Source organism: Delphinus delphis, chromosome 2 (genome assembly GCF_949987515.2).
Source record: "Delphinus delphis chromosome 2, mDelDel1.2, whole genome shotgun sequence".
NCBI classification, from domain to species: Eukaryota; Metazoa; Chordata; class Mammalia; order Artiodactyla; family Delphinidae; genus Delphinus; species Delphinus delphis.
Genome location: NC_082684.1, coordinates 83,989,702 through 84,016,076, shown reverse-complemented (window position 1 = coordinate 84,016,076; position 26,375 = coordinate 83,989,702). Strand labels below are relative to the sequence as shown.

Here is a 26,375-nt window from a genome sequence, read left to right as displayed (position 1 = left end):
CGGCACACTGCCCTCGGCTACAGCACTGAAGCACCACCACCCAGCTGACACTTAGGGTGACCGATCCTCTACACTACTTTTCCACATGGTTAGTCTGCCAGTCCCCTACAGCTGTTTTTCTAACTCATGTCCCTTAAAAAAAAATTCCTTCTTCTTCTAATAGACATATTTAAATACTCCCTCCTACCTCCAAGTATGGGAAAGCATTAGGTAGCATTTGACTGTTTCTGATTTGCATTTTTTGTGTGGAAACATTTTTTCAACATTTTATCTTTATTGAAGGAAAAAAACTGCTCTGGAAACAATCAAATTCTACTTTTTTTTTTTTTTTGGCCACACTGCGTAGCTGGTGGGATCTTAGTTCCCCGATCAGGGATTGAACCTGGGCCGTCCGTAGTGAAACCTCAGAGTCCTAACCACTGGACAGCCAGGGAATTCCCTCAGTTCTACTCTTGAATCATTTATTTATTCTGGGGATTATCTGTACAAGATTGTTAATCTCTTAGAGGCTTCTACCCATCAATTAGAATGCCCATGGGATACCTCCCTTAATTGAGAAAAACCAGAATTGTAAATTTGGTGCCCCCATAATGATTATATGCATAACTAATGCTAAAACCAAAGCAGTTAGACTACTTGTGCTATTATTCCTTAAACTTCCTCAGGGGTTAAGGGGATTTTAATAGAAAAGGGAAGTACTTCTAAAAAATGCTGGGACTTCCCTGGCAATCCAATGGTTAAGAATCCGTGTTTCCACTGCAGGGGGCACAGATTCGATCCCTGGTTGGGGAACTAAGATCCTGCATACTGCTCGGCGCAGCCAAAAAAAAAGTGCTGGCTAAAGCATTCAAACCTCATTCAAACCCATTTAACTGCTTATCTAAGACAGTCTATGTGTAGACTTTTTTTTTTTTTTTTTTTTGCGGTACGCGGGCCTCTCACTGTTGTGGCCTCTCCCGTTGCAGAGCACAGGCTCCGGACGCGCCAGGCCCAGTGGCCACGGCTCATGGGCCCAGCCGCTCCGCGGCACATGGGATCCTCCCGGACCGGGGCACGAACCCGCGTCCCCCACATCTGCAGGCAGACTCTCAGCCACTGCGCCACCAGGGAAGCCCTAGACTTCTTTTTATCTGCTATGAATGCACCCTGCTTGTAATTATATTTTTATGCCTGGTAGTAAAGTCACTGCATCCAATCCCCAGCTGCAGAAGGTTTCTCTAACAATAACTGACAGCCCTGGAAATTACAAAGCTTCACACCGACTCCAAGCCATCAGCACTGAGGGGCTCTGCTGGCCTGGATGCAGGAATATACAGAATTGAGTGGGATCCAAGGCTTAGAGCAGCGTTTCTCAAATCTTTCACACCATGTTGTATTTTATATTACACCTAATACATATACTCATAAGAGACAAGTTCTACGAAGAGAGTTTACCTTTACTAGTGTGACACATTTTGGTATTCTTTACTCTTCTCTACAGCATTAAAAATAAAATGAAAAAAATAAATTAAAAAAATAAAAATAAAATAAAATGAAGCTGGTTGTAACCCTTGAAACTGATTTCATAACCCATTACAGGATCATAACCCACAGTGTTACAACACTGTTCCAGAGGACGGTTTATGAGAGTAAGTCATCAAGATTAATTGATGTGAGAGAGACCTACATAACTCCACAATTAGGCTGTTCAGTTACTCAATTAATTTGCATTCAACCCTCATCCCCAACCACATGTTTCCTAAAATCCTCTAGGAAGTGGTTTTCACTAAAAGCAAAATAAAACAAAAAAAACCCAGCATGTCAATTTATTCTTCTCTTTTTATTATGTGGATAAATTAAGACCTATAAGTAACCCTATGAGTAGCTTATTTTAAAAAATCATGTTTTAAAATCGACAGTTTCTATACCTGCATATCAGATTAAGGCTTTACTATTTTACCTGAGGTTTATAACATCAAACATTTGCTTATGTACCCATCCCATGAAGAATAAAAAGGTGTAACTTCTATTTATATATTTACCTGATTCTGACTTTTACTGTTCTCATCTTCATTGTCAAAGATGATATCACTGTCAGAATCTGAAGCAGGTCTTAAAAAGAGAAATAGAGAAAGACTAAAGAAACCAAATTCCCTGTTACAATTCAATAGCTCAGAGTTATGATAAACTGTATCCAAATGGATACAATGAAATAAAACATGAATGTAAATGACCAGGGTGGATTCTGAGATGCGTTAAACTTTATTAACATCTTTTAAATTAATTAATTAATTTATTTATAGCTGTGTTGGGTCTTCGTTTCTGTGCAAGGGCTTTCTCTAGTTGTGGCAAGCGGGGGCCACTCTGCATCGCAGTGCGTGGGCCTCTCACTACTGTGGCCTATCTTGTTGTGGAGCACAGGCTCCAGATACGCAGGCTCAGTAATTGTGGCTCACGGGCCCAGCCACTCCGTGGCATGTGGGATCTTCCTGGACCAGGGCTCGAACCTGTGTCCCCTGCCTTGGCAGGCAGATTCTCAACCACTACGCCAACAGGGAAGCCCTGAGATGGGTTAAACTTTATTTTAGGATCATAATTACTGGTTTGGTAACCCTTTTTAGAACTGCAGTAGGTCCTATGTCAAGACTCCAAATTAGTTCCTTTATGCTCCACAGAGTCGGAAGCCCTTATCTAAAAAGAATGCTCTTTTAAAAATCCTATTAAATGTATTAAGAGGAGGGACTGGAAGAAGTTTCTATTTTTCCTTCCTCCAGGGCTTGGATTTTGGAGATCTCTTGAAGATATTACAGGGGAAAAACCCTTGGACTGAATTTGGTTACTCTCTAAAACTGAGTTGCATATACATGTATTTCATCATGGTCCACAGGACTGGATTTCTAACCAAGTCCCTCCCCTGCCCCGGCCTGGGCTTGGCGGGGATGAGCCAGCAGCGCCCGGGAACTCTTACAGGAAGGACTGTGAGAAGACGCCGTCGTGCTCCTCGTCGTCATCCTCGTCGCTGCTGGAGTCCGGGCCGGCGGCGGGGAAGCGGGCGCTGCCCGAGCGCTCAGCCGATGTGCTCCACTCCACCGAGCTGCTGAGGATGGGCGGCGGCGCGGCCGCCTCCACGCTGCCCGGGCCGTCCGTGTCGCTGTCGCCGATGGGCAGTCGGGGCAAGGCTCGCCCGTCCAGCGCCTGGGGCCCCGCGTCTGGGGGCGGCGTCGCAGGGCCCACCGGCCGCTCGTGCCTCTCGATCCAGGCGTTGTAGTAGCGCACGATGTTCTCGTGGTGCAGGCGCGACAGCAGCGTCACCTCGCCCTTGATCCTGCGGAAGTGCCTGCTGGCCGGGTTGATGGGGATGCGCTTCACCGCGTAGCAGCAGCCGTCTAGCTTGTTCTGCACCTGCCGCACAAACGAGAAAGGAGAGGGGTCCGGCAGGTCAGCCACTCCAAACCCTGTACCGACTGGCATTCCTACCGTGTCAGCCCATCCCCTCCCAAGGAGAACCCGGAGTTCTGAGTCTGAACCCACAGCTACAGTCGAGGACCACGTGTCTGAAGTTCTTAAGCTGAAGAAAGTCGTGACTGCCAAAAACAGAAAACATTTCACCCCAAGCTAAATGTATAAAGCCTGCTAAGAGACTCTGGGGAAAACATAATCTCCATTTTAATCATTCATTTTATTGACAATTATATCCCTGCTTTCCCAATATTACATCTGCTATCTAAATTTCCAAGTAAACCTTGTTGCTTTTTTAACCTTGTTTTTAAAAAATTATTTTCCAAACTCAGTGTAAATTTTTAGAAGGTGATTTTAGTTTCTCTCCACTTGTTTTTTTAAACTTAAAGTCACCAAACACAAACTAAGCAACAGTTTTAACAACCTGCATGCAAATTCTAATTCTCAACTTATAAAGAACTTGGGCAAATGACTTAATTTCCTTGAAACTCGATTTTTTAATCTATAAAGTGGCATTTATGCCACTTCCCTTACCTCAAAGGCGACTGTGAGGATTAAATGAAATGATGTGAGTAAAGCACCTGTATCAAGGTGTCACAGAGAAAGGTGTTCAGTAAATAAAGTAATTGGCATTAACACAATTACTGCCCATCGATTTTATTACTAAGATTGAAGATTTACAACTGATGTTATGTAAGGAAACTAGAACAATACAATTGAGAATAAAAGAAAAACACAAGAAAAATACAAGAAAATGTTTCAAAGTCCAAATCTCCGTATTTTACATAGAGGCATCCTTATCCCGGGCAGTTTGGCTATGCAATTGGGTCGACTGAAGTATTTTTTATAAAATTTTGTTTTCTGAACCTTCCAGTTCCAACCATGCAGGGCAACTGAAGTGATGGAAACTAACAACTTGCCCATCGCAGAGGGAGAAACTAGTTGGTTACAAAAGAGAGCATCATTCTCTTATTTGGCTCATAGGCTTCTATGCCAAAAACTACTTTTAGGAATGAGAAAGGAATACTATAAAAGTGAGCTTCAGATTATCTTTTTTGGGGTACAGAAATAGTGGTACAAAGTACATTTTTGAGTAAAACAGGTGTCAGTCTGAATGCTGGCTGAAATGTCTTAGTGAAGTATGTGACCTCAGGCAAATGACATAGCTTCTCTCAGCATCGGTTCCCTCATCTGCAAAATGGGATAATACCTATTTCATAAGAATGTCATGAGATTAAAAGACAAGGTTCATGAGCCACCTGGCACACAGCCGCAAATAGGAAATGTGCTCCCAAAAAATGACAGCCGTGTGTTCTTTTACTGCCACGTTAATAGAGTGGAGGACTGTGGGGAAGTTGTGGCACTGTCTTTCAACCTCATATCTCAGTACATATCACATATGCTATTGTAACCAAGCAGGACCCTATGGGGCCTTCCCAGGACAAATTGCCCACCATGTCCTCTGCCTGTGTCTTGTTTGTAGAAAAGCTTTATTCTCCCAGGCCTCCCGAGTCACAAAAGGCTGCTCAATAATGACTGAAAGAATGTGAACATGTAGTGACAAAAAAATAGCAGTTGGGCCAGGAGAATTGGTAACAATTTAAAAAGTGAATCAGCCATGTAACAGTCACAGAATCTTTAGTTCTTTCCTGAAGGACATAGATAACATGTCTGATGCATGTCCCTGAGTTGTTTTACAGATACTAAAACTAAAACCTCCACCAGATAGAAGAATCTAACTGCATGAGGAGCATGAGCATGTAGCCCCCAGACTGGCTGGAACTGGTCTGGTTCCAGTTAACATCTTAACTGATGATGTTAAGCCCCATGACACCACCCTCTTGCCTCACCGTCACCCAATCAAAGAATGGTACACGAGCTGATCACGCACCCTGCAACTCTCTCCCTCACCTTGCCTTTAAAAATGCTTCCCTGGAATCCACTGGGGAGCTTGGGTCTCTTGGTTATTAGCTGCCCGTACTCCTTGCTTGGTGCCTGCAATAAATGCTGCAAAATCCTCTATCAAATCCCAGTGTCAGTAAGTTGGCTTTACTGTGAGTGGGTGAGCTGACCCAATTTTGGTTTGGTAACACTATGTGTCACTGACTGGGGTGTGGGGCTTGCTACACTAGAACTCCTAGGAATTCATTTACTAAAATGCAAAGGTGCATTAACAGTAATGGGTCCCACTGCTAATGAAATTCCAGATCTCTGAGGAGATGGCCCTACCTTAACCTGAAAATAGAGATGGGGTGTGAGGACTGTTGGGTTCTCACAGGGAGAAACCACAGGAAAAACATGGGGGATTAAGTTACTAAGATGTTTTTGTTATATGAGCTTACTAATCAGTTTTAAGTACTTGAAAGGAAATGAAGTTTGATCATGTTTGGAATTCAAGAATCTAAAATTAAAGTTAAAGGAGTTGATCAAAATTATAAAGGGATAATATAAACTTCAATCATCCACTCCTCTTAAAGATAACTATGATTACCTGATCAGGATATCTGTCTGCCCAAAGTAGACCTATTTAATCACCTAAACGTAATAGCTATACTTTCAAGAAGAAAGTTGAAAATTTCCCATGATATTACGACTTTCTTTTGGAAAACCTGCTTAAGTTTGTCTTTCTGTAGAAAAACTAATGTAATTCTTTTTTCAATGTAAAAGGCCTTCCACAGTGATACAGGTAATGCTTCCTAATAATACTCTCAGAATCCGAAACAGACTCATGCCCTATTCATGGTGTGCTACTTTCTTTTTTTGTTTTTGTTTTGTTTTGTTTTGTTTTTGCGGTACGTGGGCCTCTAACTGTTGTGGCCTCTCCCGTTGCGGAGCACAGGCTCTGGACGCACAGGCTCAGCGGCCATGGCTCATGGGCCCAGCCGCTCCATGGCATGTGGGATCCTCCCGGACCAGAGCACGAACCCGTGTCCCCTGCATTGGCAGGTGGCCTCTCAACCACTGCGCCACCAGGGAAGCCCATGCGCTACTTTCTTATGGGTAAGATGACATATCTCATATGGATTTGATAACAGTAATCTGAGACTCTTAAATTCAAACAAAATACTTAAATTACACAGAAAGAGTTGAAAACTCTCTCTTAAGGGGCAGATGATAATAAAAGTTGCCCAAATAGCCTGGAATAAGTAAGGGAAGGCCTAACAGCAGCACACCTTAATAATGCATCATGGAGCAGCTTCAGGATGGTGTGGAATTACCTTCCTCCACACAAATACATCAGAAATACATCTACATGTGGAACAACTCCTACAGAACACCTACTAAACGCTGGCAGAAGAACTCAGACCTCCCAAAAGGCAAGAAACTCTCCACGTACCTGGGCAGGACAAAAGAAAAAACAGAGACAAAAGAATAGAGACGGGACCTGCACCAGTGGGAGGGAGCTGTGAAGGAGGAAAGGTTTCCACACACTAGGAAGCCCCTTCGCGGGCAGAGACTGTGGGTGGCGGAGGGGGGAGCTTCGGTGCCACGGAGGAGAGCGCAGCAACAGGGGTGCGGAGGGCAAAGCGGAAAGATTGCCGCACAGAGGATCGGAGCCGACCAGCACTCACCAGCCCGAGAGGCTTGTCTGCTCACCCGCTGGGGCGGGCGGGGGCTGGGAGCTGAGGCGCGGGTTTCGGTGGGATCCCCGGGAGAGGACTGGGGTTGGCTGTGTGAACACAGCCTGCAGGGGGTTAGTGCACCACGGCTAGGCGGGAGGGAGTCCGGGGAAAAGTCTGGAGCTGCCGAAGAAGCAAGAGACTTTTTCTTGCCTCTTCGTTTCCTGGTGCGCGAGGAGAGGGGATTAAGAGCACTGCTTAAAAGAGCTCCAGAGACGGGCACGAGCCACGGCTAACAGCGCGGACCCCAGAGACGGGCAAGAGACGCTAAGGCTGCTGCTGCAGCCACGAAGAACCCTGCGTGTGAGCACCGGTCACTATCCACACCTCCTCTCCCGGGAGCCTGTGCAGCCCGGCATGGCCAGGGTCCCGTGATCCAGAGACAACTTCCCCGGGAGAACACACGGCACACCTCAGGCTGCTGCAATGTCATACTGGCCTCTCGCCCCGCACTCCGTAACCCTCCCTCCCCTCCAGTCTGAGTGAGCCAGAGCCCCCAATCAGCTGCTTCTTTAACCCTGTCCTGTCTGAGTGAAGAACAGACGCCCTCAGGCAACCTACACGCAGAGGCGGGTCCAAATCCAAAGCTGAACCCCGGGAGATGTGTGAACAAAGAAGAGAAAGGGAAATCTCTCCCAGCAGCCTCGGGAGCAGCGGATTAAATCTCCACAATCAAACTGATTTACCCTGCATCTCTGGAATACCTGAATAGACAATGAATCATTCCAAATCGAGGAGGTGGATTTTGGGAGCAACGATATAAATATATATTTTTTCCCTTTTTCTCTTTTTGTGAGTATGTATGTGTATGCTTCTGTGTGTGATTTTGTCTGTATAGCTTTGCTTTTACCATTTGTCCTAGAGTTTGGTCTGTCTGTTTTTTGTTGTTTTTTTTTAGTATAGCTTTTAGTGCTTGTTATCATTAGTGGATTTGCTTTGTGCTTTGGTTGCTCTCTTCTTTCCTCTTTTTTTTCTTTTATTACTTAAAAAACATTTTTTAAAATAAGTTTTATTTTAATAACTTTAATATTTTATTTTATCTTCTTTCTTTCCTTTTTTTCTTCCTTTTATTCTGAGCTGTGTGGATGACAGGCTCTTGGTGCTCCAGGCAGGCATCAGGGCTGTGCCTCTGAGGTGGGAGAGCCAACTTCAGGACATTGGTCCATAAGAGACCACTGAGCTCCAAACAGTGAAAATCTCCCAGAGATCTCCAGCTCAACGCCAAGACCCACCTCCACTCAACGACCAGCAAGCTACAGTGATGGACACCGTATGCCAAACAACTAGCAAGACAGGAACACAACCCCACCCATTAGCAGAGGGGCTGCCTAAAATCATAGTAAGGCCACAGACACCCCAAAACACACCACCAGACGTGGACCTGCCCACCAGAAAGACAAGATCCAGCCTCATCCACCAGAACACAGGCACTAGTCCCCTCCACCAGGAAGCCTCCACAACCACTGAACCAACCTTAGCCACTGGGGGCAGACACCAAAAACAACAGGAACTACGAACCTGCAGCCTGCGAAAAGGAGACCCCAAACACAGTAAGTTAAGCAAAATGAGAAGACAGAAAAACACACAGCAGATGAAGGAGGAAGGTAAAAACCCACGAGACCTAAAAAATGAAGAGGAAATAGGCAGTCTACCTGAAAAAGAACTCAGAATAATGATAGTAAAGATGATCCATAATCTTGGAAATAGAATAGACAAAATGCAAGAAACATTTAACAAGGACCTAGAAGAACTAAAGAGCAAACAAACAGTGATGAACAACACAGTAAATGAAATCAAATATTCTCTAGAAGTGATCAATAGCAGAATAACTGAGGCAGAAGAACAGATAAGTGACCTGGAAGATAAAATAGTGGAAATAACTACTGCAGAGCAGAATAAAGAAAAAGAATGAAAAGAATTGAGGACAGTCTCAGAGACCTCTGGGACAACATTAAACACACCAACATTCGCATTATAGGGGTCCCAGAAGAAGAAGACAGAAAGGGACTGAGAAAATATTTGAAGAGATTATAGTTTAAAAACTTCACTAATATAGGAAAGGAAATAGTTAAGTCCAGGAAATACAGAGAGTCCCATACAGGATAAATCCAAGGAGAAACACACCAAGGCACATATTAATCAAACTATCAAAAATTAAATACAAAGAAAAAATATTAAGAACAGCAAGGGAAAAACAACAAATAACATACAAGGGAATCCACATAAGGTTAACAGCTGATCTTTCAGCAGAAACTCTGCAAGCCAGGAGGGAATGGCAGGACATATTTAAAGTGATGAAGGGGAAAAACCTACAACCAAGATTACCCAGCAAGGATCTCATTCAGATTTGACAGAGAAATTAAAACCTTTACAGACAAGCAAAAGCTAAGAGAATTCAGCACCACCAAACCCGCTTTACAACAAATGCTAAAGGAACTTCTCTAGGTAGGAAACACAAGAGAAGGAAAAGACCTACAATAACAAACCCAAAACAATTAAGAAAATGGTAATAGGAAGATACATATTGATATTTACCTTAAATGTAAATTGATTAAATGCTCCAACCAAAAGAGAAAGACTGGCTGAATGGATACAAAAACAAGATCCATATATATGCTGTCTACAAGAGACCCACTTCAGACCTAGGGACACATACAGACTGAAGGTGAGGGGATGGAAAAAGATATTCCATGCAAATGGAAATCAAAAGAAAGCTGGAGCAGCAATTCTCATATCAGACAAAACAGACTTTAAAACAAAACTATTAAAAGAGACAAAGAAGGACACTACATAATGATCAAGGGATCAATCCAAGAAGAAGATATAACAATTGTAAATATTTATGCACCCAACATAGGAGCCCCTCAATACATAAGGCAAATACTAACAGCCATAAAAGGGGAAATCGACAGTAACACAATCATAGTAGGGGACTTTAACACACAACTTTCACCAATGGACAGATCATCCAAAACGAAAATAAATAAGGAAACACAAGCTTTAAATGATACATTAAACAAGGTGGAGTTAATTGATATTTATAGGACATTCCATCCAAAACCAACAGAATACACTTTCTTCTCAAGTGCTCATGGAACATTCTCCAGGATAGATCATATCTTGGGTCACAAGTCAAGCCTTGGTAAATTTAAGAAAATTGAAATCCTATCAAGTATCTTTTCTGACCACAACGCTATGAGACTAGATATCAATTACAGGAAAAAATCTGTAACAAATAGAAACACATGGAGGCTAAATAATATACTACTTAATAACCAAGAGATCACTGAAGAAATCAAAAAATACCTAGAAACAAATGACAATGAAAACACGACGACCCAAAACCTATGGGATGCAGCAAAAGCAGTTCTAAGAGGGAAGTTTACAGCAATACAATCCTACCTTAAGAAACAAGAAACACCTCAAATAAACAACCTAACCTTACACCTAAAGCAATTAGAGAAAAAAGAAGAAAAAAACCCCAAAGTTAGCAGAAGGAAAGAAATCATAAAGATCAGATCAGAAATAAATGAAAAAGAAATGAAGGAAACGATAGCAAAGATCAATAAAACTAAAAGCTGGTTCTTTGAGAAGATAAACAAAATTGATAAGCCATTAGCCAGACTCATCAAGAAAAAAAGGGAGAAGACTCAAATCAATAGAATTAGAAATGAAAAAGGAGAAGTAACAACTGATACTGCAGAAATACAAAGGATCATGAGAGATTACTACAAGCAGCTATATGCCAATAAAATGGACAACCTGGAAGAAATGGACAAATTCTTAGAAATGCACAACCTTCCGAGACTGAACCAGGAAGAAATAGAAAATATGAACAGACCAGTCACAAGCACTGAAATTGAAACTGTGATTCAAAATCTTCCAACAAACAAAAGCTTAGGACCAGATGCCTTCAAAGGCGAATTCTATCAAACATTTAGAGAAGAGCTAACACCTATCCTTCTCAAACTCTTCCAAAATACAGCAGAGGGAGGAACACTCCCAAACTCATTCTACGAGGCCACCAGCACCCTGATACCAAATCCAGACAAAGATGTCACAAAGAAAGAAAACTACAGGACAATATCACTGATGAACATAGATGCAAAAATCCTCAACAAAATACTAGCAAACAGAATCCAACAGCACATTAAAAGGATCATACACCATGGTCAAGTTGGGTTTATCCCAGGAATGTAAGGATTCTTCAGTATACGCAAATCAATCAATGGGATACACTGTATTAACAAATGGAAGGAAAAAAACCATATGATCATCTCAATAGATGCAGAGAAAGCTTTTGACAAAATTCAGCACCCATTTATGATAAAAACCCTCTAGAAAGTAGGCATAGAGGGAACTTACCTCAACATAATAAAGGCCATATATGACAAACCCACAGCCAACATCATTCTCAATGGTGAAAAACTGAAACCATTTCAACTAGGATCAGGAAAAAGACAAGGTTGCCCACTGTCACCACTATTATTCAACATAGTTTTGGAAGTTTTAGCCACGGCGATCAGAGAAGAAAAAGAAATAAAAGGAATCCAAATCAGAAAGAAGAAGTAAAGCTGTCACTGTTTGCAGATGACATGATACTATACATAGAGAATCCTAAAGATGCTACCAGAAATCTACTAGAGCTAATCAATGAATTTGGTAAAGCTGCAGGATACAAACTTAATGCACAGAAACCTCTTGCATTCCTATACACTAATGATGAAAAATCTGAAAGAGAAATTAAGAAAACATTCCCATTTACCACTGCAACAAAAAGAATAAAATATCTAGGAATAAACCTACTTAAGGAGACAAAAGGCCTGTATGCAGAAAATTATAAGAGACTGATGAAAGAAATTAAAGATGATACAAATAGATGGAGAGATATGCCATGTTCTTGGATTGGAAGAATCAACATTGTGAAAATGACTATACTACCCAAAGCAATCTACAGATTCAATGAAATCCCTATCAAACTACCAATGGCATTTTCCACAAAACTAGAACAAAAAATTTCACAATTTGTATGGAAACACAAAGGACTCCAAATAGCCAAAGCAACCTTGAGAAAGAAAAACAGAGCTGGAGGAATCAGGCTCCCAGACTTCAGACTATACTACAAAGCTACAGTAATCAAGACAGTATGGTACTGGCACAAAAACAGAAATGTAGATCAATGGAACAGGATAGAAAGCCCAGAGATAAACCCACGCACATATGGTCACCTTATCTTTGATAAAGGAGGCAAGAATATACAGTGGAGAAAAGACAGACTCTTCAATAAGTGGTGCTGGGAAAACTGGACAGCTACATGTAAACGAATGAAATTAGAATACTCCCTAACACCATACACAAAAATAAACTCAAAATGGATTAAAAACCTAAATGTAAGGCCAGACAATATCAAACTCTTAGAGGAAAACATAGGCAGAATACTCTATGACATAAATCACAGCAAGATCCTTTTTGACCCATCTCCTAGAGAAATGGAAATAAAAACAAAAATTAACAAATGGGACCTCATGAAACTTAATAGCTTTTGCACAACAAAGGAAACCATAATAAACAAGATGAAAAAGCAGCTCTCAGAATGGGAGAAAATATTTTTAAATGAAGCAACTGACAAAGGATTAATCTCCAAAATTTACAAGCAGCTCATGCAGCTCAATATCAAAAAAACAAACAACCCAATCCAAAAATGGGCAGAAGACCTAAATAGACATTTCTCCAAAGAAGATATACAGACTGCCAACAAACACATGAAAGAATGCTCAACGTCATTAATCATTAGAAAAATGCAAATCAAAACTACAGTGAGATATCATCTCACACCAGTCAGAATGGCTATCATGAAAAAATCTACACACAGTAAATGCTGGAGAGGGTGTGGGGAAAAGGGAAGAACCCTCTTGCACTGTTGGTGGGAATGTAAACTGATACAGCCACTATGGAGAACAGTATGGAGGTTCCTTAAAAAACTAAAATTAGAACTACCATACGACCCAGCAATCCCACTACTGGGCATATACCCTGAGAAAACTATAATTCATAAAGAGTCATGTACCACAATGTTCATTGCAGCTCTATTTACAATAGCCAGGACATGGAAGCAACCTAAGTGTCCATCAACAGATGAATGGATAAAAAAGATGTGGCACATTTATACAATGGAATATTACTCAGCCATAAAAAGAAATGAAATTGAGTTATTTGTAGTGAGGTGGATGGACCTATAGTCTGTCATACAGAGTGAAGTAAGTCAGAAAGAGAAAAACAAATACTGTATGCTAACACATATATATGGAATCTAAAAAACAAAAAAAAATGGTCATGAAGAACCTAGGGGCAAGACGGGAATAAAGACGCACACCTACTAGAGAATGGACTTGAGGATACGGGGACGGGGAAGGGTAAGATGGGACAAAGTGAGAGAGTGGCACGGACATATATACACTACCAAATGTAAAATAGATAGCTAGTGGGAAGCAGCCGCATAGCACAGGGAGATCAGCTCGGTGCTTTGTGACCACCTAGAGGGGTGGGATAGAGAGGGTGGGAGGGAGGGAGATGCAAGAGGGAAGAGATATGGGGATATATGTATATGTATAACTGATTCACTCTGTTATAAAGCAGAAACTAACACACCATTGTAAAGCAGTTATACTCCAATAAAGATGTTAAAAAATCCTTACAAAGAAACAAACAACAACAAAAAAATAACACATCACTAGTTTTCCAGCTCAGTAATAGCTCGATAATAAAAGCCATCAAGACCATCTGGGGCCATTTCTCAGTTTGAATTCCATCTCTTTTCTAACCCTGTAACCCTCTTAGCTACAGCAATTGTAAAAGCAAATGGGAGAAAAAGAGTCCAATTTTCTTTCTAAACCAAAGCACACAAAAAGGTTCTTCATGCAGAGGTCTTAATTCAACGTGAAGTGCAGTTATAATCATGTGGTTTTCACGTTAACGTACTACATCAAGCAAGGGAAGAGGAATGATGTGTTCTTAATGTGTCTAGTGTAACTTTAAATAAAGCCTTTAACTCCACGAAGGGGAAGATTATTGTTTCAAATGGTCATATTCACTTCCCTCCCTACTCTCAAAACAGAAGTCCTTAAGTACGCAGAAATGGAACAGGGAAAGAGCTTTAAAAGGGACTGGCGACAACTATGTATCGCACCTTGATGACAGCTCCAAAAGCTCCTTTGCCAAGAAGCTGTAATTCTTCAAACTCAATGAAGTAGCGGGAAAATTGTCTCTGTGTCTCACTGAAGAACGCAGCACTGGGTAGCTGGTTGCTGGGAATAACAGTCTCCACGTAGTCTTGTCCTCCAGAATCTGAGATAAAACAAAAGGTAAGAGGCAACTGAGGCTTTAAAAATAGAGGAAGAGCGGCAACATCCAACGACCATGCAAGCAGGGGAGGAAAGGGCCCCAACCAGGGAGTTTTAAAAAGTACCTCTTACCTGGCAGACTCTTTAATACTTTCCTCACCCTGTCCTCCTTAAAGTAGGTAGAAATATACAGTTAGCCCACGTTTACAGGTAGGGGTAACTGAGAGTAAAGAAATGACTGAACGACAGAGCCAGAAGCCAAACCCAGGTCTCTTGATCATCCTGGTCTCTGTTGAGGCTCCTGCATCTGCTACTTGAGTAACAGCAGGGAAATCTAGTTCCAAGGCAGTAATAAGGGTGACATGATGAGAAGGGTTACCCCACACTAAGAGGCTCCACCACCAGACACTCCATCAGAAGAGGCGGGAAAAACCAGGATGGCAAAACACTTCCACGTATACAGGACACACTGAATGAATGGATTTATGTATAGCTCAGCATAAAACAGATAAAATAAATGATCCATGCAGTCCTTTCCAGTCTTAAGTTTACGTATACCTTCAAAATAATTTATGTTAAATAGGCTATCAGAAAAGAACGGTAACAGACTCACCTTCGGGACTTTGTTCCAGTGAAGGTATTTTTGGCTGAGGATTTATAAAGCTGTGTTTTAACAACTGCTGAGGACTCCATCTTTCCTTGTCATCTAAGCAGACACACCTCAGTGAGAGGAAAAAAGAATCTCAGTGATGCACAAAATAAATGCTAAACTAATTAATCCAAGGCTTTTAACTATGGGTTTATTTTTAAAAGATACACATTAGAGAATTCATGTTACTATGGGCCAAAATGTGCTCATAAGTGAATTTAATAAACCTTCTTGCAGGATTTACATGCTGAGCACCAGGCTGCATATAAGTGGGGGAATTAATAAAAAAAAGTACAGTCTCTAGAGGCAAGAAGACTGATGCTCACAGAACAATATTTTTAAAAGTCTAGGATAAGACAGCACAAGCAGGTCATGAATTTTCACTCCCACTAACAGCTTAATGAATTGCCATGCTAAGCTAAGCGTTTCTGGGGAACAGTCATAAATAAAAGTTCCCAAAGGAAAAGCAAATTAGATAGCTGATGCAGGGCTGGGGCCCATTATGATAAACTTCAGATGAAGCCTGCTCATCACAGTTTGAACTATGTTGGGAACAATTAAGAACAACCTTTTAAAAGCCCCACATTTTATCACCTAGTTTCTTTTAATTATCATTCCTTGAGCCTACTAACTTTCTGTTTAATGTTCTAACAAACAATTTGTTTAATGAATGAAAACAAGCCATACCTTTAACCCAGTGTTTTTCAAAGTGGGGTCCCCGACCAGCAGCATCAGTATCACCTGGGAATTTGTTAGAAATACAAATTCTCCACCCCAGTCCTAGTAAATCAGCAACTCTGGGGGTTTTTGCAGTAATCTGTGCTTTAACAAGCTCTCCAGGTGGTTTCAATACTCAAGAAAGTCTGAGAATCACTGTTCTAACTAATCTAATAGGCTAGTTGGCTTTCATAACGATGACCCAAGTAGCACCTGACCGTAATTATAAAAAGGTATTTAAAACAATCAACCATCACTGTGAATTATGGACTTAAATCTACACCTTTACATTGGTGACAGCAAGTATCATAAAGGGTAACATTTAATTTTTTCATGTCACAACGCTAAAAAGTAAAGCACTCCTAATTTCATACTTTGAGAGCACAAGAAAAGATTGCAATAAAAGCATTTGTATAAGATACTGTATTTTCCCCTAAATTTAAAATTAATTTTTATTTATTTGTTTTAACATCTTTATTGGAGTATAATTGCTTTACAATGGTGTGTTAGTTTCTGCTTTATAACAAAGTGAGGGAGGAGCTTCAAGATGGAGGAAGAGTAAGACGCGGAGATCACCTTCCTCCCCGGAGATACATCAGAAATACATCTACACGTGGAACAACTCCTACAGAACACCTACTGAACGCTGGCAGAAGACCTCAGACCTCCCAAAAGGCAAGAAACTCCCCACGTACCTGGGTAGGGCAAAAGAAAAAAGTAAAAACAGAGACAAAAGAATAGGGACCGGACCTGCACCAGTGGGAGGGAGCTGGGAAGGAGGAAACGTTTCCACACACTAGAAGCCCCTTCGCGGGCGGAGACTGCGGGTGGCGGGGGGGGGGAAGCTTCGGAGCCACGGAGGAGAGCGCAGCAACAGGGGTGCGGAGGGCAAAGCGGAGAGATTCCCACACAGAGGATCGGTGCCAACCAGCACTCACCAGCCCGAGAGGCTTGTCTGCTCACCCGCCGGGGCGGGCGGGGCTCGGAGCTAAGGCTCGGGCTTCAGTCGGATCACTGCGAGAGGACTGGGGTTGGCGGCGTGAACACAGCCTGAATGAGGCTAGTGCCCCACGGCTAGACGGGAGGCAGTCCGGGAAAAAGTCTGGATCTGCCGAAGAGGCAAGAGACTTTTTCTTGCCTCTTTGTTTCCTGGTGCGCGAGGAGAGGGGATTAAGAGCCTGCTTAAAGGAGCTCCAGAGACGGGTGCAAGCCATGGCTAACAGCGCGGACCCCAGAGACGGGCATGAGACGCTAAGGCTGCTGCTGCCGCCACCAAGAAGCCTGTGTGCGAGCACAGGTTACTATCCACACACCTCTTCCGGGGAGCCTGTGCAGCCCGCCACAGCCAGGGTCCCAGGATCCAGGGACAAATTCCCCGGGAGAACGCTCGCCGGCCTCTGCCGAAGGCTCGCCCCCGCACTCCGTGCCCCTCCCTCCCCTCCGGCCTGAGTGAGCCAGAGCCCCCGAAGCAGGTGCTCCTTTAACCCCGTCCTGTCTGAGCGAAGAACAGACGCCCTCAGGCGACCTACACGCAGAGGCGGGTGCAAATCCAAACCTGAACCCTAGGAGCTGTTCGAACAAAGAAGAGAAAGGGAAATCTCTCCCAGCAGCCTTGGGAGCAGCGGATTAAATCTCCACAGTCAACCTGATATACCTGCATCTGTGGAATACCTGAATAGACAACGAACCATCCCAAATTGAGGAGGTGGACTTTGGGAGCAAAGATATATTATTTTTTCCCCTTTTTCTCTTTTTGTGAGTGTGTATGTGTATGCTTCTGTGTGTGATTTTGTCTGTATAGCTTTGCTTTCACCATTGGTCCTAGGGGTCTGTCCATCTGTTTTTTCTTTACCTTTAAAATTTTTTTTCTTATTTTTTATTTTAATAACTTTATTTTATTTTACTCTATTTTATTTTATCCTCTTTCTTTCTTTCTTTCTTTCTTTCTTTCTTTCTTTCTATTTTTTCTCTCTTTTATTCTGAGCTGTGTGGATGAAAGGCTCTTGGCGCTCCAGCCAGGAGTCAGTGCTGTGCCTCTGAGGTGGCAGAGCCAACTTCAGGACACTGGTCCACAAGAGACCTCCCAGCTCCACGTAATATCAAACGGCGAAAATCTCCTAGAGATCTCCACCTCAACACCAAGACCCAGCTTCACGCAATGACCAGCAAGCTACAGTGATGGACACCCTATGCCAAACAACTAGCAAGACAGGAATACAGCCCCATCCATTAGCAGAGAGGCTGCCTAAAATCATAATAAAGCCACAGACACCCCAAAACACACCAACAGACGTGGACCTGCCCACCAGAAAGACAAGATCCAGCCTCATCCACCAGAACACAGGCACTAGTCCCCTTCACCAGGAAGCCTACACAACCCACTGAACCAACCTTAGCCACTGGGGACAGACACCAAAAACAACGGGAACTATGAACCTGCAGCCTGCGAAAAGGAGACCCCAAACACAGTAAGCTAAGCAAAATGAGAAGACACTCAGCAGATGAAGGAGCAAGATAAAAACCCACCAGACCTAACAAATGAAGAGGAAATAGGCAGTCTACCTGAAAAAGAATTCAGAGTAATGATAGTAAAGATGATCCAAAATCTTGGAAATAGAATGGACAATATACAAGAAACGTTTAACAAGGGCCTAGAAGAACTAAAGAGCAAACAAAGTGAATCAGTTATACATATACATATATCCCCATATCTCCTCCCTCTTGCACCTCCCTCCCACCCTCCCTATCCCACCCCTCTAGGTGGTCACAAAGCACCAAGCTGATCTCCCTGTGCTATGCGGCTGCTTCCCACTAGCTATTTTACATCTGGTAGTGTATATATGTTCATGCCACTCTCTCACTTCGCCCCAGCTTACCCTTCCACCTCCCCATGTCCTCAAGTCCACTCTCTACATCTGCGTCTTTATTCCTGTCCTGCCCCTAGGCTCTTCATAACCATTTTTTTAAATTAATTTTTAATTACATCAGTAACACATGAATACTTTCTCCTTCCAAATATTAAAACACTACTGGTAAGGATAAAGTCTTGGACAAACGTCCAAGCAAAAGATAGTTTCAATTTGTGGATACTGATTTTTAAAAAATGACATCATCCTGTACATATTATTCTTCAACTTGCTTTTTTATTTGACCACAGACAAGGCTCTGCACCCAATTCTACTGAGGGGAGGGGCTGTTTCTCCACACCAACAGGCAATTCCCCAACACCAGTTGGGTGTCGTATGTTCAACTCAATTGTGACACTATCTACCTGGAGACAGCATCAGATCACACAGGTTAAGGGCTCAGTCTTATGAGACTGCCCTCCCCATCCCCACTTGGGACACCAATAGCAAGCCCAGGCTGTGACCGGATTCCAACGACCTTCTCCCTGGGTTCAATTAATTTGCTAGAGCAGCTCATAGAACTCAGAAACATTTTACTCACTAGGTTACCAGCTTAATGTAAAGGGCTATAACTCAGAAACAGCCAGACGGAAGAGATGCATAGGGGTATGTGGGAAGAGCCTTGGAACTTCCCTGTCCTCTCCAGGCCGCCACCTACCCAACACCTCTGTGTGTTCACCAGCCCGGAAGCTCTCTGAACCCTGTCCTGTTTGGCTTTTAATGGAGGCTTCACTACAAAGGCATGACTGATTAACTCACTGGCCACTGGTGATCATTCAGCCTTCAGCCCCTCCCCTCTCCACAGAGGATGGGGGTGGGACTGACAGTTCCAAACCCCTTAATCACGTGGTTGGTTCTCCTGGCAACCAGCCCCATCCTTAGGTACTTTCCAAATCCACCTCATTAATATAACAAGAGACAACTCTGCTGTTATCCCCATTTTTCAGAGGAGGAAACTCAGGGTAGGGAGTTTAAGTCACTCGCCAGAAGGGATAAAGGTGGGATATGAACCCAGCTGTCTGGCTCTGAGTCTGGGCTCTTTTCCATCACAGAGACTGATGTGAAACAAAACCTTTCTCCATAGGATGTTCACCAATAAGTAAAAATATAACTACAAATGAAATGCTGCTATACTTGTCTGGGAATGATTTTTTTTTTTCCTTTGTTAACTGGGGCTGGACAGCAAAGGTAGTAAAACAATACTGTACAGCTGCTTCTAAACCAAGCACAGTCTATCAAACCACTCTATGAAGAAAGAAACATACTAATCAATCTAAAGGCAACCATATTATTAACAGAATAAGAAATAGTGCTGATCTCAAGTTCAAAACTGACAGAGTGGGCTTCCCTGGTGGCGCAGCGGTTAAGAATCCGCCTGCCAATGCAGGGGACACAGGTTCGATCCCTGGTCCGGGAAGATCCCACATGCCGCGGAGCGACTAAGCCCATGTGGCACAACTACTGAGCCTGCGCTCAGTAGTGCTCAGCCGTGCGCCGCAACTACTGTCTTCCCCATCCCCACTTGGGACACCAATAGCAAGCCCAGGCTGTGACCGGATTCCAACGACCTTCTCCCTGGGTTCAATTAATTTGCTAGAGCAGCTCATAGAACTCAGAAACATTTTACTCACTAGGTTACCAGCTTAATGTAAAGGGCTATAACTCAGAAACAGCCAGACGGAAGAGATGCATAGGGGTATGTGGGAAGAGCTTTGGAGCTTCCTGAGCCCACGTGCCACAACTACTGAAGCCCGTGTACCTAGAGCCCGTGCTCTGCAACAAGAGAAGCCACCACAGTGAGAAGTCTGCGCACCGCAATGGAGAGTAGCCCCCACTCGCCGCAACCAGAGAAAAGCCCGTGCGCAGCAACGAAGACCCAACGCAGCCAAAAATAAATAAATAAAATAAAATAATAAAATAAATAAATTTAAAAAAACCTGATAGCACAGAGTTTTTCTCTAAGAGGAAAACTAGGAAAGTTTTACCTACTGAGTCCTTCCTTTTACTGTTAAATGTGAAAAGATAGGTTCTACTTAAAGTTTGCAGTGTTGTATGTGAAAATACATAATGCTATTGCTAACCTCTACTAAGTTATTCTTGACCAATGAGGAAGGGCAGAAAGCTAAAGGTGACATTTTGAAGAACGAAATCAGGGAATTCCCTGGCAGTCCATTGGTTAGGACTCCACACTTCTACTGCTGAGGGCCCGGGTTCAATCCCTGGTTGGAGAACTAAGATCCCACAAGCCAGGAGTCCCCAACCCCTGGTACCTGTCTGTGGCCTGTTAGGAACTTGGCCACACAGCAGGAGGTGAACAGAGGGCGAGTGAGCGAAGCTTCAACTTCATTTACAGCCGCTCCCTACTGCTCACATTAATGCCCCTTAAGCTGTTTTCTAAATGGGAGGCCTTGTCTTTGACCCGTTAGGAACCAGCAGCAAAGGTGGACAGAGAGGTATTCCATTTGGAATACCTGGGGCATTTCTCCTCCTAGCAATCCCTATTGACTTCCTAGGGTATAACAGGCAGTCCCCAAAAAGTAGTTTGAAAACCTACTATTAAGAGCCCAAGTGAATTTAGAAGAATGTAGGAGTTATGGGAATGATAAATATAAGTGAGAAAACAGAACATATGTGGGTGGGAAAGGATTGGGAGAACAAAGAATTAACTCTTATACTGTTCACTTTTCAGCTTATACACATGACTTAGACGTTTAGCACATTCAAGCACAACCAAAAGTATAGGAGTAAAGTGCAATTAGAGAGAAATCTCAATGATACTCACTTCTTTAGAAAATCTTGAAAGTCAGCTGGTAAGTCACTAGGGATGGTCACAGGGTACTCTTCACACTCCTGTCCTTGGCTGAGGGAGAGCAGCAGAAGGCCAAGACGCCAAACATCCCCTTTCTTCCCCGTTTTATAAGGTAGGGCACTGTCACTAAAACGAACCCGCGTTTGCTCAAACACGTCCTCCTTGCAAATGTCCGCTAGGCGCTTAGAAATGCTGTAGTCTGTAATCTTGATGGTGCCCTCTGCATCCACTAAGACATTCGATGCACTCAGAACCTTGTGCACCACGGAATTGCTGTGCAAATAATCAAGGCCTGACAAGAGCTGAGTCGCGTACCTGCGAAGCTGATGCCCGGGGATAGGGCCCGAGTGGCTTAGGTGGGCCGAGAGGGAGACCCCATTAGTGTGCTCCGCTAAAATGTCCACCACAATGGAATCGTCTTGCTCTTTGAGATTCATTGCAAAGTAGCGAACTATGTTTGGATGGCTCAATTTTACCAGTGAGTTGAATTCCGTTTCTGCCCCTTGAATCTGGTATGGAAAAAACCAGTAAGGTGATAACTGGGTTGGTAGGCATTAACTAGTGTTTCACTTTAGAAGTGAAATATTTAATAGAAAATGCACTTTCAAAGGAGAGGAGAAGGAATATGCCCTGAACTGAGTCCTCTCCTAAACCACAGGGTCAACCTACAAGTTCATAAAGATGGACAAGGTTCAAAAGCAACTTCTTTTGCGACGTGGCCACCAGAAAAAAGAAACATTAATTTAAAAATAAGTTTTCCTGATTATAAAGATTCACTGTCAAAATTTTAGTAAGTACTAATACAAAAGAAAAACCCCACAATTTATCTTTATGGTCACTACCCAAAGACAACTGTTAAGATTGCAGTGTCTTTACTTCCAGGGTTTTTTTTTTTTGTCATAAATACACATACATTTCCAAACACAATGCTTTACCTACTGTTTTATAACCTTTATTATGTAACACTGCAATATGCAATATTAAATGTTCTCCTTAAGCTCAGTATTATAAAGAACTATAAAATTCTCCAGTCCCCAAAAATTCAGTTGTGAAGCAGTATTTCAAAAAACTGAGAAAATGCAAATGATTGCAAATAGCACAGTTATGAAGTACTCTTTAATCCCAGTTGGAGAGACAGCTATTAATGGAATAATAAGGGCTGAGAAAGGAGGTTGAGAAGCAGCTGCAAAAGTTTTGACCGTGTTGTGAAGTTCTGAAAGAGGCAGCAGGGGCTGAGAAAACTTATGGTCTTCCACCACCCTCTCTGGTTAAACAGATCTCATAGCATTTTGGGTCATCTTTGGTGGCCAATGAAATGCACAGCTATTTTGTTTTGTCACCGCCTTAAGCTCGAGATTAGTCCTTTTGCTCAGTGAGCCATCTTGGATGCCTACCTGCTTTTTGCACTTATCAATCTTCTCTTTTTCTTGACTGGTAAGGAATGGACCCATTTTTTTCTGCCATTGAAGAACCCACTCATACAACAAGACAAAGCCGCCAGTGGCTGTTTCCAAAGCATTGTAAACTAATTTTCCAAGCTGCTCATCACTGCCTGCACATTGAAAGAAAATATAATTAAATTTCACTGGTACATTTTCTGTGGGCATTTAAAAAAAAAAAAGAGGGAATAGACAATCATTCATTCAACAATGGATACCACGTACTAACTATGAAAAATGTGATTTCATGTAATACATGCTCTTTTGTAACCAAGTTTTGGTATTTAACAATATACTCTGAACTCTAAAATATTAAATTTTACAAAGGGACAAGATTCGACAGTGAGATCTTAGTATCGGACTAATGTTTTCTTCTACTAGCCGTTACTGACGATGTTACTTTCATAACCAGTCCACCTCTGATGACCGCGCCTGCTGGTGTGGTACAGCAACCCTCACACAGCTGCTAAATACCAACTAATGTAATAGAAGGTGTTTGGAACTAGGAACGCTCCATCAATGCAGATGAGTGTACACAGTGAGAACAGGTTTTAGTAACTTGGAAATTTGAATACATCAATGATTTTCTAAACACAAAATGTGAATATGCTCAGTAAATACAAACTGGCCAATGGCTTCAAGGGAAGGAACCAGTCGTGACAGTTTAAATTTGAAGCGTGTGAGAGAGACACATTCATTTAGTGATAGGCATATGGTTTCAACCTATACCTGAGAGAGCTCAATTTTTGTAACACCAAAAATTTTCTTACAAAAATCTAAATTTTTATTAAAGACTATAATAGAAAATCACCAAAAAATTGGAAGTGGAGAAAAATATTACCCACAATATCACCATTTCATTTTATTTCTCTTCTAGCTCCCTCTACCTGTTTTTTTTTCCTAATTTACCAAATCGTAGCATATATAACAGGGTTTCTCACCCTGGGCACTATTGACATTTGGGACCAGATAATCCTTTGTTGAAGAGGGCTGACTTGTATACTGTAAGATATTCAGCAGTATCCCTGGCCTCTATCCACAAGATGTCAGTAGCACCCCTTACCCTAGTCTTAATCATCAAAAATATCTCTAGATGTCACCTAATGTCCCCTAGGGAACAAAATCGCCCCAATTGAGAACCACTGATATTCTTTTCTTTTTCTCATATTCTTTTTCTCTTACTATATAAATAATATTGATAGTTCTCCATGATGCTACATTATCTGCATAATGAAAAGTGAAGTAACCTGTATACATAAGACAAAGTGGTCTTGGCAAAAATACTTTGGAGAAATGTTGCTGAACTAACTCACCTAGAGAAGCAGTTTTACTTCATAGAAATGCTGACCATTTAAGAGATTTTATTTAAAATGATCTGTTATGCTAGTCATAATTCCTGACATTCTCAGCTAAGGGGAAAAAAAAAAACCCTAATGTTTGAAAATGTGTCAATCAAAGGAAGCAACCTGTGGAATGTTGGATCTATGCAGCACACGCTGGAGACACACGATAGTAAACGTTTACGGGACGGAATGTGATGTGATTTACATAAAGCCTAATTAAATTCGTGAACTATATGGCACAATGTCTTGCAATATTTATCTCCCCAACTGGGACTAAGTGGGTATTTCATAGTTGCTGGTTGGGTTTTTATTTTGTATTATAGTTCTATTATTGCCACCCTCCTTTTGTGACTTTTGTGTGATGGGGATAATGAAAGGGACAAAAGAACACACTGCAGTGAGGCTGAAGGAAAATGTTACCAAAAGAGCTCAGGCTGATACTCTACTATGTGCTACCGATGATCATTTATACAGAAGCCTCTATAATGCTGTAATATATAAGGAATAATATCTAGGGAAGTTCTTGATTCCCTCTAGTTCCAACAGCTTTAAAGCAAATGTTAATTTATTGATCTTTTACAAAAACATTTCTCAGAAAATCAGGACATATTTTAAAAACTAGACCCGTCATGAGAAAACAAAATAAATAATTTACTTGGTGGTTTTATAAAAAAAAAAGTTCAGGCTGCAAAAGTGTCTCCTCATGAGGGTATTAAGTAAGGTGAATCTGTCTAATGAGTACCAGTGAGACTAGGAGACAAAGGTAAGGTAATAAGCAGTTGGATTAATTTGCCTTCCTGATTTCCCCAGATTATTAAAAGTTGTGAGTTTTATGTTGCCAATTCATGAGTTGGAAATGCCTCAGAGTCAAGGACAGTCTCAGGACCAAAGCCAAGCATCTCTATCAAGGTCTTAAGCCTGCCCAAACAGTTGCTGTGTCTGAACAGGGCAGGCTCTGCGTATGTGCAGAATCCTGCATGGTCCAGGCAGCCTCAGTCAGCCAAGGTTGAGTGTCCAGATCACAGACTCTTCAGATGCTTGATTTCTTCTCCCTCCACCTGCTGCCCTCTCCCGGACAACTCCCCTGTTTATTTATACCTCCTCAAAGAGGAAGGGAAAAGATAACGAAAGAAAGCAAACTTGATCTAGGTAATTTAGCTACCTGTTAGCTCGGGTAAGAATACTCATGGGATTGAAAATTGAACTTGATTGTCAAATTCACCATATGCAAGTGATCCCTACACCAATTAGTGGCTGTATCTGTATGACTGATAAAAGATCATGTACATTTAGGGCAAAGGAAGTAGATACTGAAAACTTGATTTTAATATAAACAATTCAAATAGCAAATTGCTGAATGAGATTCCCTCCAAATAGCCACCTGCTAAATAAGATGGCTAAACTGCTAAATAAAACACATAGAAAATAAAGTGGTTTTCCTGGTCTGGTACAGTATGCCAAGCAGGAAAACGCTAAGCAGGTGGACAGCAAATTAAGAAAATGAGACTTGACCATTAAAGATCATAGGCATTAGAACTCATCTTGTTACACATATTTTATCAGCAACAGATGCACAAGATGCAAAATTCTACTGATTCATAATATTTCAACCATTCTGGTTTTGAAAAGCTTGGCTAATTCTAACGACGGCAAATTTTAAATTACCTTTCTGCTAACGATATTGCCAAGAGCCTGGGTTTTTATTTCCATTTTACAGAAGGGGAAACCTGAGTGACTTCTTCTAGTCATCAGGAACAGGAGCTAGGTTGACTATCAGCTTAAAGAGTCTTCCTTGGACCGCGCTGGTGTAGACGACGCGGCATCTATTCTACCCCATTCCTTCATGATTAACTTCCGTCATTAGAATAATTTAAATGAGTTTAGCTAGTTTACTCACCAATACATTTCCCTTTGTGCACCATGAGCTGATCAGGACTACCCATAGAGAAATACAGGATTTCACAAGAGCCAGGAGAATCTTCACTACTACACACAGAATACTGACGTTCTCGCCTTAAAAATAAATTTGGACAACGATTTTTTTTCTTTAAGATTAACACAGGAAATTCTTGCCCCTCCATTTCTTCCTGCTTACTAGCCCACTCACTGTCCAA

The 26,375-nt window shown here is 42.1% G+C and overlaps 1 protein-coding gene across 1 annotated transcript in view; it reads right to left on the bottom strand.

The window, feature by feature from the left end:
• EIF2AK4 (eukaryotic translation initiation factor 2 alpha kinase 4) overlaps window positions 1-26,375 on the bottom strand; it is a 114,375-nt gene that overhangs the window by 50,894 nt on the left and 37,106 nt on the right. Inside the window, exons 7-13 of the mRNA XM_060004978.1 lie at window positions 26,159-26,274; window positions 22,874-23,031; window positions 21,453-21,988; window positions 15,012-15,118; window positions 14,245-14,402; window positions 2,948-3,381; window positions 2,022-2,091 (exon numbers count right to left, since the gene is read on the bottom strand). Coding sequence (XP_059860961.1) covers window positions 2,022-2,091; window positions 2,948-3,381; window positions 14,245-14,402; window positions 15,012-15,118; window positions 21,453-21,988; window positions 22,874-23,031; window positions 26,159-26,274 — 1,579 coding nt within the window. The remainder of the gene's footprint in view (window positions 1-2,021; window positions 2,092-2,947; window positions 3,382-14,244; window positions 14,403-15,011; window positions 15,119-21,452; window positions 21,989-22,873; window positions 23,032-26,158; window positions 26,275-26,375) is intronic.